The sequence below is a fragment of the Aythya marila genome, assembly GCF_965140915.1.
Source record: "Aythya marila genome assembly, chromosome: 1".
NCBI lineage: Eukaryota > Metazoa > Chordata > Aves > Anseriformes > Anatidae > Aythya > Aythya marila.
In genome coordinates this window covers 191,159,578-191,174,858 of record NC_139042.1, presented here as the reverse complement: position 1 = coordinate 191,174,858, position 15,281 = coordinate 191,159,578, and the positions used below count along the sequence as shown (strand labels likewise).

At 42.6% G+C, this 15,281-nt stretch overlaps 1 protein-coding gene across 4 annotated transcripts in view; it reads left to right on the top strand.

The window, feature by feature from the left end:
* GRAMD4 (GRAM domain containing 4) overlaps positions 1 to 15,281 on the top strand; it is a 77,891-nt gene that overhangs the window by 8,655 nt on the left and 53,955 nt on the right. The window contains exon 1 of one of the 4 annotated variants that reach the window (XM_082768584.1): positions 10,486 to 10,597. The exons of the other annotated variants lie outside the window; for them this stretch is intronic. Coding sequence (XP_082624710.1) covers positions 10,584 to 10,597 — 14 coding nt within the window. The 5' untranslated portion in view covers positions 10,486 to 10,583. Of the gene's footprint in view, positions 1 to 10,485; positions 10,598 to 15,281 lie in introns of those variants that run through there. 4 annotated transcript variants of the gene reach the window in all.

Below are 15,281 nucleotides of genomic sequence, written 5' to 3'. Positions count from 1 at the left end.
TGGTGCTTCTGAACCATGGAGGAAATAGCAGACGCCAACGCTTGAAGTAGATTATCTGCTACTGCCATACGTATTTTCTTACTTACGGATTGATCATCATTTGAATAAACTTCCTTTTGTTTTCATACGAAGATTAACCAGCAGATTCAACTCTTAAACTAAAAGGATTTTTGCCAAATACAGTGACAAGAGGAATGTGAGCATTGTAACTGGGGCACAGGGAACAGCAAAGCACTCTCCCTGGCAAGGTGACATGGAAAGCTCGTCTTGTACTCAGCCAGCTAAAGAAAAACCCTATGTTTAAGGGGATTCAGTGCCATGTGGTTCAGTAGTACTATCATTCCTGAGGGAAGACAGCTTCTTGTGTGCCCCCATGGGATCTTGCATGCATCCTTGTGTAGGGATGCCAGTATGGACTGACCTCTTCTGTAGCCTTGTCAAAGTATATGCCCAATCTTTTCTCCAAAAGCTTGTTTTTTTCATTTTATTTTATTTTTGATATATAAACTCATGTGACCTTTTAGTCATAGGGCTAATTATAACACAGATTGGGCCCAGCTTTCACATGTTATTGTTTGACTTGATTCTCAGGTACCCAGAAGATTTTCCACTTGCTGGCCCTGAAGGTACTTTTCAAGACCAGACAAACTTTCTTACGTGTCTTCTGGGTGGTGTGGATACCTCTTCTGAAGGACAATCTGTAGCAGGGCATGTTTTTTCTTCTACTTTTATAATGCAGCACTTGGAGGCCTGATGCCTCTGCTTTGCCACAGGCCATCAGAGTTGAGTACAGCAGTAAAACCCCAGAACAGTCCTTGATTAAAACTGCTCTTTAGCTTTTGAAGGTTTTATACTATCCAATAAACTGAAAGGTTTGGCAGGCATAAGATATGAACTGTTTTTTTGCTATGTATTTATATATTTTTTAATCCTGATGGCTTTCAGTCCCTATTTCTTGTCTCCTCCATCCTGTGACTTAGGCCTTGCTGAAGACGGGCTCTTATTTACAGCCGCCCAAGTCCCTGTTCAAGGTTAGTCAGCCTGTCTAGATCTTGCAGGTGGGCGAAAACCCCAGATACCTATAATGAAGAAATCAAAAGTTGTCATCTTTCTCTCTTATCCTCCTTCCGCTATTCCCCTTCCAGCAAATTTGGTGCTCCAAAGTTGGTTTTTGGACAAAGACATGGGCCTCCTGGAATTTCTAATGTAGTCAAGAATTATATATGTATTTTTTTCATATTATATATTATATATCCAAATCAGAGATAAGGGAGAGTTCACTAGTAGTTTGATCTTGTCCTGCAGTCTTCAGCATATTCAATGTAAAAAAGCTTGAGCTCCATTTCCGTGACTTTGGGAGACTGTATCTGTTAAAACATTTGTACAGTGTAAACAAAAGCCTTGCTACCCCCAGATCAGAATTTGAGTGTGACCGATAATTAAGTTTTTAGAATTTCTCTGGAAAAGTGAATCCATGGTTTAATTTTTAAAATCCTCAGTTTTAAATATGTGACTGTTAATGAAATAACCAGCACTAAGACAGAGCTGGAAGGAGTCTTTATTAGGACTTTTGACCTGAAAAATAAAGTATTTTTTAGAAGAAGAGATTCTGAGAGGAATTCTTTGTCTTTCTGATAAAGAAGGGTGGCACCTCTACAAAAATCTCTCCTTGTGAGGCTTTGAAATGTGTGCAACTCAAATGATTTTATTGTGGCTTGTGTGTGCAGGGAACAACTCTTCTTGCCTCTTCCTTTACCCGCACCCAACCATGACTGTTCAGAAAGATAAATCGTCTGTATATGGCTTTTTTCTTCAACAACTTGGGCCTTTTTTACCTTTATCATTACTGACTGAATTGTCATCATGGCATAAACACACCTGTCAGCTCAAGCAGTGTAATTCTGGCCCTCGTCCCAGTCTTAGAGGCAGACGTATAAATGCCATCCTTTATCTGCCTTTTAAATTGCTCGTCTGATTGAAATGATGACTGAATTAGTCCTATTCACATTCCTTCTACCTTGGTTTCTTTACTTCATTACTAAACTATCCATTGTGCTTTTTTTGAGTCAATTTAGTTCTATTTCAGGTCTGAAGCTGCCGTGATGTGCCAGGTTACTGCTTACTGTCATGCGATTTGTATTGCTTTAGCAACCTGATTGGGTTGCTGGTGTGTTTGTGACAGGGAAATATTTTGTTTTGAAACAGAGCATGCAGGTAGTGTGCTAGGCCCGCCTGCGTGTGCAGGCTTGGTTAAGAAACTCTCTGAGGAGCTGATCCATGAAGTGCTAACAGCGCTGGCTTCATGGGTTACTTCATGTCTGGGATCAAAAAAAGCAGACTGGCAGAGCTTGTTTCTGCCTCTTCCTTGTGTCCAGTACATTTTGTGTTGAGATGCAGTTGAAATACTGCTAATATGGCTGTATCGAGAGAGGAACCGGCTTCTCTGGGGAGAAATGCCACTTAGCACAAAATTACCCTTCAGTGGTGCTGCCAACAGTAGGTTCCCCCCTCAGTAGGGGAATAGAGCTCGATACGTTGATGTGCCCTGATTTATTTAAAGACCTGCTCCAAGATAACTTGTTCCAGTTGTTTCAGCAGCTTCAAAAATGTAGTTGATAACTCTGTATAATTTTTATTTTGCCACTGGAAACATCTGCTGTTATGAGGCAGTAGGATATAACAAGTGCCATTAAAATGTTAATTTCCTACCAATGCAGCCAAATTAATGAGAACTGGACTAGTTTATGGTAATAGCTTCAGCTGGCCAGTTAGTTGTTAGGAGGAGGCTTTGTACCTTTCTTACAGATTTATGTAATGCATCATTTCTGTGTTTTGTTGAAGTTGTGCAATTTTTTGTTCAGTTTTCCTCAACTCTGTGCATGCTTTAAGGAGGCTTGAAAATTTAAAAGGAGTCTATTCAGACTTGTTTCTTACGTGGTTGCCTGAAGAATAATTGTCATAAGCTCTTTGAAAGCCGGGTAAAAAAGCTGAAGGCTGTTACATTAAATACTAGAAACTGCTATGGTTTTACATTTTTGATCTCAAAGTTGTATACAAAATTGCTTGAACTAAAGGTCTAGTCACAGAACTTTTGGAGAGGTTCTTCAGTCTTTGCTGGAAACTGACCTGGACCTGACTGAGCGATGAGACCATGGGAAACAAGCACTGGTTGCAGAGCGCTTTTTTGAGGTGGTTTCAGGATTTTGGCAATGTCTCAGGCCTGACTGTGAAAACTGGTTGTTGTCCCAGAGTCTGCAGTACCTGGAGTGGAGTTTGAGTGTCACAGTAGAGTGACACGGAAGAAAAAAAGCAGGGGGAAGAAAAGGTTTTGCTGCTGAGTACCCCCCCTAAAGAAGGTGACTCAGGAGACTGTAGGTCTTAATTCATTGCCTTGTGATGGCCAATAGTTCAACATATTTTTGAGGGTTTGGCAAAGTCTTAGAGTTGCCTCCTTGTAGAATACAGCTGTGTATTTTCATCTTTCCCCTCCTCTTCTGCACTGGTCACGTATGTAGTTACGTATGCCAGCCTGCTGAAGGTGGACAACTGAGCTGAGCTGTGTGTGTCTGCAGTGGGTGGTGATTGCTGACGGGTGTTTGTTTGTGTCATTGAGTGTTTTGAGTGACGAGGTATTTTAATTTTTGTTTGCAAAATGCCAAATTGATGGATTTGGTTTTGTGAACTAATAAAATTTGGGAGAAAAGACAAGAATGTGTGGGAAACTTTACTGGAGTCATTTATTTATTTATTTATTATCCTCTCCTCTGTATTTCCTTACAAGTATCTGGCTTGCTTGCTCTGTCATTCTTTGTGAGGTTATTGCACTTCCCAGCACAGGCTTGTGTTGTCATTATATGTCTAAAATTGTTAATGGGGCAGGGAACAATCTCTGCGGGGCCTAATGTTTACATTTCTCTGCCAGCTGGTTATTTAACAAGTCACAACTGTCAGCATGTGTGCATTTCTGGTGTCTGTCTTCTGCTGAGAGCAGTTAGTGGTATCACCAAAATTGGCTTTTTAATTTTTTTTTAACCACAGTTGATACCATGTGCAGAGAGTTCGGGGAAGGAAGGTAAAGACAAAACGCAGGATACATGTATCTCTTGGGAGAATCAGATCCGAGGGCAAAGATTCCCACTGAATTTTGCTGTGCAAAGAATGTTAAAATAAACATGTGAACTGAAAGGTGTGCAGTTAAGCTAGAATACCCAGGTGGTTTACTGAGAGAGTTAATGTACAGGGTAGTGGGCACTTATATTCCTTGTGGCTCCTCTACTTTCTCATCGGGTTGGATGCTCTGTTACCTGCTGTGTCTATACAGGTTTGTAACAACCTAAAGCAAAAGCGTTTTTTTTTTTTTTTTTTTTTTTTTTTTTTTTTTTTTTTTTTTAATTTAGGAATGCTAATCTAAGTAGTGTGGGGACAAGAACAGATATTCTGCATACCGAAGGAATGATTTGGTTGGAAATTTGAGGGAACGGAGGCTTGTCCCTGTAACAGAGATTAGCTTGAACAGCAGAGTTTTCCAAACTGAAGCCTGCAATTTCATTGTTTTTAGAGAAGTGTGTTAAGTAGCCAGATTATTTAAACAATTAATTGCAGTCCAGAAATCAGAACTGTCTTTTGGGTGCTCTGATTCAGTTCTGGTTATAGCCAATGTGCCAACAGTGCAAATGGATTTACTTGGAGAATGATGCAGTGAAGAAATGGAAAAGAGGTCCATGACACCTAGAGGACAAGTACGGTGCTTTCCTGTGTAACAACTTTCTCTGTTATTTCCAAACTTTGTCACGTGGAGTAAATATTCCTCTAATCTCTTCCCAAGCTGTGTGATAAGGAAGGAGGTTTTTTTCCAGAGTGGGCAAGTTCTGCCCAGAGGAGCTGCTGTGTACTTTTCCATTGGTTTGGTGGGATTTTGATCTTGAATGTTGTACTCTGTGATAAGATTTGAAGAAATAGTTTACATTGCTCCTCTGAGCTGCTGGATAGCACAGACTGCCAAAAATTAAGTTGCTGTCTGAAGGAAGATTTACTGTATGAAACTTGCTGCTTATTCCTTCAGTTAGTGTACTTGGATAAATCCCTCTTAGGTATGTTGTGCAGCACAGCATTTTCACATGGTGCCCTTTCACATATCTGTGTAGGTTTTTCCACAATGCTTCGTGTCCCTTCATTTAGAAGTTGACATAATGAGGAATTACAACGCTGTGTACTTACCTAATCTATGCAGTGATTTATTTTTTCCAGCCCCCTTCCTTCTATGCCTGTAGCATCAACTGCAGGAGCGTTTTCAGGTTTCTGTTGGAAGGAGAAGGAAGGAAGAAGGAACAGAATGAGATGTGGCACTGTTTCTTACATAGAAATATGTGGGATTTGGGGATTATACACGTAATTTATAAGCTCAAGGCCTGTATATAGGAGGGAAAATTAAGATTTTTAATTGTACTGTGGTTATAGTTGACACGTGCTAGCTTGTGTGTAATTCATTTCTTATGTACCAGAAATGTTGAACATTGTTACTTATGAGAGGAAATTCATCATTGATTTCTGTAGTTGGTACATCTCAAACACTTGTTAATTTTTGATATATTTTATTTTTGTATTAGAGATATTTCAGAGGCTTAATAATTTTTTCAGATTGCAGTAGAATAGCTCAAGTTGGCAGAAGTTATGCAGTACTATACTCAGAATCACCACATCCTTGAAGCCTTTTTGTGAAAATTCATACCTAGATGGATTAATGATATGTGTAACTTCGGTTACTCACAAAACTGTTAATGTTGGTTTCTGCTGAATTCACTCTAAATTGTGCAAAGCCCCTCAAAGTAAACTGTCTTGCTTTACTCTGTATGATGGCCCTTAGCCACCTTGTCAGTGGGGTACCCATAATAACTGAATGATTTGGGGTTATGAACTTTGATTTGTGAACAAAAAGGTAGGAGAGTTCATTTTATCATTGTATATCTAGCATAGCAATTATGTATCTGTAGTCTTTTGTGTGATAGGTCAGTAACTCATTTTGTGTGGTTTTGACCTGAGAGGAAATAAAATACTTAGGTAGCTTGGCACTGTGGCGCGTGTGAAGATGTGCAAGGTGTTGTAAGGGCTACGACAGGCTTCTGTTTGAGCAGTGAGTTGCATGCTCTCAGCTGTGCTGAGCTGAAGAGCACTGTGTTAGCCAGACTTCAGTCATTTGCAGTGAGCTGTGTCCTGCTGCAAATGTATACATGTAGCTCTTAGCACTCTCTCTCTTTTTTTTTTTTTTTTTTTTTTTTTTAAAGAATAGCAAAGCACAATATTTATTGGAAAATAAAAAACTGCACTTCAGATTTTATGCTTTTGGTCTCTTTCTGAAGATTACTGGGTGAGCTACGAGCAATCACCCAGAGCAGATGAAGCTCTTGCCTGCTGCTGAGAGACTGCTCCAAGAGGTCCAAAACTGTTCTTCATACCTCTTGGCAGGCTGTTGTCAAAATGCCTTTCTCTAAGCCTGGATTATGGTTCATTTTTCATGGTGTGTTTAGTTACTGTACTCCTCTAATTTATCTGTATTTATCATTAAAAGATGATGACTGTGTGGTTCAGATCGTGGAAATATGTGGTCAGTGTTGAACAGGTATAGCTGCACTAGTCTCAGTAACTTGTACTTTGTTTACTCGAAGTGATAGAATGAAAATTCTTCCTCAGTGCTAACAGGACTTTCACTTTTTAAACAGTGTAGTGATCACATTTCATAATAAACTTATTAGCCTGAATAAGATGTTCCATGCCAGTATGTGTACTTCCAACTTCAAATGTTTATTTTAAAGCAGAGTATAAAAGGCCAACTTTATTCCGAGTGTTATGTCAAGCTAGTCTTCATGTATTTCCTTTAGAAGAGTGGAAAAGGAGATGCACGCCGTGAAAACCTAACCTTAGCCCATGTTAGATGTCCCCCCAGTCCCCTGGTCCCTTTGCTTTTATGGGCAGAACTTGGGCCCTGGCTTTGTACTTGGCTGGAGCTGGGCCAGAGCCGGGCTGGCTGGGCCTTGTCATCCAGGAGGCTCTTGCTGAGCTGGTGATGTTCTCGTCTTCCCATCCTGACCAGCAAGCAAAAAGCAGTCAGAGAGAGGAAGCAAAAAATGCATTTTGCCCATGTAATGCTGTGACAGGCTTCCCCTCTGTCCTTCAGAGGGGCTGAAGCTCTGGCGTAGGCCTGACTTCTGAAATGTGCCTTATAGCAGCCTCATAAACATTGTCTTCAGGGTGAGGTTTCACAGCTGTTTAACTTGATTTAGGTGCAGGTGGCTGCTGTACCGGGATACTTTCTCCCTCAGCCCATGACCAGAAACCTTTTCTGTGAGGGAGGCACGCCAGCTCCAACGCTGTGTACAACCACGAGTGAGCCTGAATGGCTGTCTGCTCTGATTAAACCGACCCTGCCAGAAAACAAACACAAATTAGTTGGATCAGCAGTGAATTGATAAACCGCATGAGTGGTCAAGTGACAGAAAGGCTGTGGCAGAAGTGACGAGGCTTGCTCCCTTCGGTGCCAGCCTGCGATTGAGCTGGCTTCAGGCTCCAGCATGCCTGACCAGGAGGCACTGAGGGGAGAGCGGTGGGAGCTGGTGACCGGGATGGAAGTGTTTCACCTGGAGGAGGAGAAGCTTTTACTCCTGTCCCTATGTGCTACCTATTTGGACCATTATTTGCCGTGTTCGAGGGGCAGAGGAGATAAAAACAAAAATGCTGAGAGGCTGCCTGTTGACTTGTGGTTTGAATCTGTGGGCTTCTCCTGTCACTTGAGCTTGTCTGCAGGCAAAGTGGTTTTCTTGCAGGGTATTTGTGGTGGTGCTTTTTAGATGGTATAGTAAATGTTTCACTTTTTCACACGAGGTAAAAATGAGCTTTATCTTCCTGGTTTGGGAGTTGGAATTTCCACTTTATCAATGTACAGAGGAATTGATTTAACGTACCTTGTTAGTACTATGTCTCATGATGAATGAGCAGCACAGGTGTGTAGGGCGTCAATGTAATGAGGAAGGGATGTGATTTTGGCAGTGCATTTTTTTCCAACTGGGACATTAAGTGAGGGATTAAGTACAAAGTACACCTACCACAGCTGCTTAGTCGCAATTGTCCCTGCTCTGGGTTTCTTCACATGGGTGTGTGACCTGTACAGGTATGTGTGTATGGTTTTGTTGTGTTCTTTTTGATGTCCCCTCTGTGCCTCCCACAACTTCCCAGTGGAAATCAAGTCCAGGCCCACAAATTTCAAGTGGCCTTGGGGACTGTCCCTAGCAGTGGGAGTAGCAGCCCCACCTTCCATGGAGGGGCACTGGAGGTGCCTCCTTTGGTTTGTTTCAAAGCTCATCCCCAGGTTACTGAAGGATTAAGACCAATAGGTTGCACAGGTCCAAACCTTCGCAGTGATTGCTTGGGTCATTTTGGGACCCTTCAGCTTGAGATGTTTGCCGAATATGTCTGAAGAACTCTGTGGCAGGGGCAGGACCAGAAGCAAGTCCTACAGCCACGTTTTGCCACCTTTATTGTGCGGCCGTGTCCTGTGACACCCCGCTTCCCCCAGCCCTTCTGCCTGCACCAGCCAGGACAAAAATCTTGAAGACAAATCACTTTCATTGTACGGCACTGGTCCATCGCCTAGGCAGCTTCATGTCGGGTGCTGAGTGACACGGTAGTCTCTTTTGGAAAAAAATAGATTTCAGCATAATGCATATTCATGAAGCTGAATTATGGTTGCTGTGACAACCTCACCACTGGCAATCAAGATCAGTGTTTTAAACTTCTGTCTCCAGTGTCTGGGTTTCTACCACAGTGGATGTTACACATACTATTATTTTTTTTCCTCCCTTAGTGGACAATTTAAATTGTTTTAGAGCTGTTAATTAGTAGCTGCATGTAACTAAGCTTGTAACACGTCCAAGCACAGCTTCCTGCTCGTTTCCAACTGGTGTTAATCGAGTGCTGTGGAAGTGGGACGCTTTGTGGTTGGATTTTCTTTGTTCGTTTTTCTTTATACTTGCAGGAAAAACAAAGCTGAAATAGTAAGCATAATATTTCCCCATGCCTTAGGTAGCCTGACTGATAACATAATCTCTCACGCTAAAAAATGCAACAAGATCCATCCCTGTACAAGTTCAGCATTTTAAGGACTCCTGACCCCGAAAGGATTAGGTGCTTTTTGTCGGTGTTACTCAGAAGCAGTATATAGTTCATGCTGTATGCTCAGTCCATCATGTCGTAACCCTGGGGCCAGAGTAACATAGTTTGAGGAAGACTTTAGCAGACTGTGACACGAAGGCAGTGACTAATTTCAGGATGAGCTTGTGGTGGGTTGAGCGTGGGGAGAGCTTAGCTCCAAAGGTCGGGTCCTGCCTGTTTGTTGATGTCAGAAATCGAGGGCACTTGTGCAACCTTTCTGACATTTGGAAGGTGTTTGTAGGCTGCTCTTGGCTGGTCTGACTGCATGTTTGGCCCAAAGAATTGCAGTTTCTTTGTTTCCAACAGGTATGATGCACATGGCCGCCTTCATAACCACTGATGGCAGGCAAGAGGCGTTCTTTTCGGAAACCGACTGTGCCCTTAAAGCTTTTCTTTCCAAGGCTCTCAATCGGTTTGTGGGTGGGGGTGTTGAAGGAGGGGAACCGGACTGCCCAGCCGCGGCAGCACTTGGGTTTTGTGGAAATGATGACAACATTATGTACAGAGAACTTAATGTATTGCTTAGTCTGGGCTGAGCTGAAATAGTGTGCTCTGTGGACACAGTACAATTTGGGACAGGGCTGTGTTGGGAGAAGGTTGCGTCCCTTCTTCCCTGTGCTTCAGCATCTTCCTGAGTTGAGCTTAATGCAGTTTTCTTGAAAGATACCAACTTTATCTGCGCAAAACCACTTCCTGTTGTTCAAGAGAAGAAGCAGTGAATAAGGTTTGGTTTTCTGAATAGATCTGAGCCTTCTGGAGAGCAAAGTGGGAAAACTGTGTGCACAGGGGAAAGAGAAACTGAGCAGACAAGGATCTCACAGTGCAGTCAGTTGATCTTTCTCTGGTTAAAGTTTTTGAAATATTAATAAGTACAAAATGTTCAGACAATGGCTTGAGATGAGATTCTGCCCATTAAAAAGGGGGAAACTAATGTCGAGAGGGAACCTTTTACACAAAACACTGTACAGAGCTGGTCTGTGAACTTGTTGTAGGCTTTGGTATTTTACCAAGGGTTCCAGTTTTAGTTAGGCATGTCCTGAAGAAAACACAACGAGCTTTGTTTGCAGTACTTTAAGTATCAGCTGGTACATTCATACCATCCACGTATCTCTCTGTTCCTGCTTTCCTGTCAAGATAATACACCGGAGCATTTCGGTGAAGGAGTAATGAATACCTCATGTAAGCCTGATACTTTCCACTCCCTCCGTTTGCATGTCCCTCCCTCATGATAAGACTGAAACATCCTGGTGTTGACACTTGCCTGTGTTTGTTCACACGCACACAGTCGTGCTCTTGCTGAGTCCCAGCACTCTTACCTTTCACTTCTGTAGAAAGACATTTTGAGATTCAAAGGAGGATGTGAAGGAAAATGAGGTGTGAAGATGAGAAACCAGCGGTATGTTAGATTTATTTTGATTTTATTTATGTCTTCAGCTTTCTGAAATGCTGTTTTTCTAGCAAAAGGAGCACAGGTGCTTCAGTGGTTGCTTTGCTGTGTCAGTTTGCTATGGCCTTTGGACTTTATATTAAAGTTCATCCATAATGTTCTAGCATTGTGTGTGTGTGTTTTTTTTTTTTTTTTTTTTTTTTTTTCCCAGGCTCCCAATGAATGCTTGCTGAGGAGATGCTGTTTGACTTTGTGTAGTGGCTCTGCATTTTGTTAACAGATGAGGAAAACGAATCTCAGGGCTGCGAAGCAGAGCCCTTCCCCTGACAAAAGTGCACATTAAACTTTAGCTGTTGAATCTCTGCAAGGTCTGCGAGACCTCGTACCCTGATTCAGCATGTTCATGTGTCAAAGACTGGATGTGAAGAGAAAACTGAAACCTCTAAGCAAGTTTTTTGGTGCTCATGCTGAGGGATGAGTCTTCCACAATCATGCAAGAGCAGATCGTGTTAGTCTCTTGCAGGGCAGCAAGGGATGCTGGTGTTAACTCGGGACCTGCCAAAAATCTGGCAGTTTGTGGGGGGAGCGGTGCTATGAAGGGGTGAGGGCATTTTTCATAGGAGCAAACCCTGTAACTGATACCCCTTGGACTGTGCTGGGCAGGCTGGCTCTGGGCATTCCCCAGCAGCTGGTTACCTCCTTTCTGAAGCCTCTCTGCAATTGCAAGCAGGGAAGCTGCTCCAAATCTCCTTGCAATTTTTATGTGGAAATTTGGGGAACCCCAAATTTTTCTCCTTATCAGAAGTGGGAATGTGTGCATATGTTGTTTCTGGGGTTGGAGTCACGGTATGTTAGTTCAAATGAATGTCTCATGGTTATTTTGGGGTTAATTGGGGTCCCAAAAAATGTTGTTTCTTCTCCAGCCCTCTGTAAAAGGGGTTAAAAGCTGTAAAAGCAGCTGGGTATTAATGTCAATTAAAGAAACCTTTAGAGATATTTTACTGTTCTGTTATTTGTTTGTTTTTCAAATGTGAAAAGTGCAGATCTTTTTCACTTATCACGCCCTCCCTATGTACGTAAGCTGTTACGAGATGATTTGGGACTTCGGGATAATTTTACCAGGCTGGTATTTAATTTTGCTGATTTGACCTCTGCCACTGCAACGAGAGAAATAAAAGCCACCTTCTTAAAAAAAGCCGGGTGCCTGAACAGCCTTGCTTGCAAGCACGTTAATGTAAGATATCCCGACGATATTATGGCAGGGGGTCTGGGAGTATTAATAGATCTGGCTGAGGTGCAACAAAGTTGGACCTAAATCAGTCCTGCACAGTCAGCGTCTGCCTTGTTGCACTCTGTGCTTTGCATGGCAGAGCTGGACGTGGAAAAGATCGCTCATTGCTTGCATTAATAGCATGGCCTTTGTGTGCAGAAATGATCTTGACTGGGGAGAAGGGATTTGCTTTTCTTTTCCTCAGATCAATAATTTACGAGGGTGATAGCAGGCTTATTTGTCCGTTTTTTTTTTTTTTTTGCATTCTAGTGAGAACAACTGTTGTCACTGATATGACTGTTAGGAGGTGAGTGTGTGTTCACAGTGCACGGAGTTAAAATAGTTGTGTTTCTTTCTGTTGGTAGTTAGCTCAAAAGAAGAAGGAGACGTGGGCCTTCGTTCTTGCTCAGAGCTCTTCAAGTACAAAGCTGCATGCCAGGCTTGGTGATGCTAATAGGGGATCTAACAGCCCGAAACCTAGAGCTGAACTAGCTGGGGCCGGGATGTGGCTGGGTAGTTGGGAGAGGGGAAGGGGCTCAGTAGCTGTGGTGTGGAGCAGGTGTTTTGGTGTTTAGTTACTGTGTTTTACAAGAAATGTAATTACAGGTCAGAATCTGGCCTTTTGTCTTACTAAAGACTCATTTGCTTCCTCAAGCTTAGCTAGGTTTCATCCAAGTCACTTGAAATACAAAATCTCTGAGAAGCTTTTTTTCTAGTGAACATGAAAGTGTTGAAATGTTGCTCTATTTATTGATCTTTGTCTTAAAAAATAAAAAAGTTGCTCGTTGGAAGAATAGGATGCTGGCATAAAAAGCCTGTCTTGGAGTGCGTGCTTGGATTGCGGCCAAGTAATGAGCTTCCATAGGAGCTTGTTGGCAAGCTTAGGTTTTTGCTTGGGATCATCTAATGTAGGTAAGTAATCTGTAAGCCTGGTATGCTCGGACAAGTTTCAGACAAAATATTAATGTTTTAAATTATAACCGAGCAGGTATTTCTATATAACAGCTTCTTGTACTTAAAATACTTCGAAAAATCCCTAGGAACGTGATTCTTTACTATTTCCTTTTTTAATGGTCAGCCTGATCAAAAATATTTTAGGAAATACTGACACTGATGGACCAGGGAGGTGATCGTCTCCCTGTGCTCAGCTCTGGTGAGGCCGCACCTCAAGCACTACGTTCAGCTTTGGGACCCTCAGCACCAGAAGGACATGGAGGCCCTGGAGTGTGTCCAGAGCAGGGCTACAAAGCTGGTGAAGGGCCTGGAGCACAAGGCCTGTGAAGAGAGACTGAGGGCACTGGAGGTGTTTGGTCTGGAGCAGAGGAGGCTCAGGGCAGACCTTATTGCTCTCTGCAGCTACCTGAAAGGAAGCTGTGGGGAGCTGGGGGTCGGCCTCTTCTCCCAGGGAACTGGTGACAGGACCAGAGGGAATGGCCTCGAGTTGTGCCAGGGGAGGTTCAGGCTGGCAATGAGGAGCCATTTCTGCTCAGAAAGAGCAGTCAGGCACTGGGACGGGTTGCCCAGGGAGGTGGTGGAGTCACCGTCCCTGGGGGTGTTCAAGGAGAGGTTGGACGTGGTGCCTGGGGACATGGGTTAGTGGTGGCATTGGTGGTGGGGGGTGGTTGGGCCAGATGATCTTGAAGGGCTTTTCCAACCTTAACTTAACACGATCACTACCCCATCCGTATTATTTCTGCCTGTAGCCGTGCCATTTGAAAGTGCTGTTGTGGCTGGGCAGCAGAGGGGCTTGGTTTAGAACTGCCTTGGTGTGGGTCTGACCCGCGTCCTAGGTAACACTGGCTGATCGCAGATGGAGATCTCTGAGATGGGAAGGAGCGTGGCAGTCTGTGCCAGTGCTTATCAGAGGTTTAAACTGCCCTGATAGCATTTGTTCTCGAGTCGCTATTAATAGCAGGGCCCACAGATATCTCTGGATGTGATAGCTGACAACTTTCCTCATCATATAGGCAATGAATGAGCAGAAGTGTTTCTATTTTAAACTCAGCTTTGACAAGTAATAGAACTTCAAAGAAAAGCAGTTCGTAGAAAATAACCTTGGGGAGAGTTACCACAAGAGGCTGAAGAGGAAGAATAAACACACGGCTGCAACCTGAAGGATCTCCGATAAAGGACGAGGCTGGTTTTTCTGAGCCAGCTGTGCTCAGGGGGATTTGTATGAGCTTCAAACCTCTGTGTTTAAGCTAAGGGTGCTAATAAACCTTGGCAGAGTGCAAACTGAGGCAGGTCATGAAGGTAACGATCTGGTTTGAACTTGGTGCGATTAGTTGCTGCTGAAGTGTTGGAGGATCTGCAGGGAAAGAATAGAAGCTCTGTTGAAACGAGGTTTGTGTTAGGAGGTGATGTGCAGTCATGTTTCTTCTAGTGATGAGGAGGGCAATCTGGACTATGGGGAAAGAGGATGGGAGGATGGTAATGGCAACAAGAGCATCAATGCAGATTTTTACCTAGCAGAAGTTCTTTGAGGAGAGTATTAGAGCATCCCCTGTGTGGAGGTTTCTGAGCTGAAGACCAGAATTTGCACCAAAAAAAAAAAAAAAAAAAGTCTGTGGCTAGCTTGCAATAAACTGCCAGTGCTAGTTTTCTGAAGTGGCAGGATCAAAGACCTAACTTTTTATTTTTTATTTAAGTTGGAGCTTGTGACCTTTTGTACATGGTGTGGTAGGTGTACAGCATTGAATTGGGCTGCTTCAGGGGGTCCAGTTTAAATCATAAGTGATGCAGTGCAGTATTTTAGAAAGCTACGATTACAATAAGTTTACATATGTTAATTCAGATTTCTTATATAATCTTTTTAAAATATATATATATATTAGTGGGGTTTCTGAATTATAACGTCAGTTTAAGTTTAAGTATTGCTTCTGTCAATGTGTGGTCCCCAGAAGTGAGATGTTCTGGGCACTTGCTGTTCCCCCAGATGGGGTAGCATCTGCATGATCTGCACAAACACTGGCTGAACTGATGCACTTAACAGTAAAGTTTCGCTTACGCTAGCTTTTAAACAATTTGGAAACATCACTAATAAAGCGATTCTCCTTTGTATCTCAAAGGGAGCAGTCAAAATCTAGAAAAGCTCCTTCTCTGGGTGTGCAAGATTGTCAGCAGTGCTAATTTAAAGGATTTTGGCTGTACAGTTGATTATGGATTATGTCAATTTATCAATCTGTAATTCTTAATGGGAGCTCTTCAATAAATCATTGTTACCTTCTTTTCTTTAGTTTGAAGTAGGAGGGTGATATGGTAGCCTTGCCACTCTTTTTCTCCATATTTTTCAGAGGATTTAGGGATAAGTTGTGATGCTTAGTGGATTTTCATGCCTTTGATTAGAAATGTCAGCAAACTGAAGAATGTGGACTTAACAGCTTACTTTAAACAAAAAATAAAACTTTAGTTAAGAACAGACTT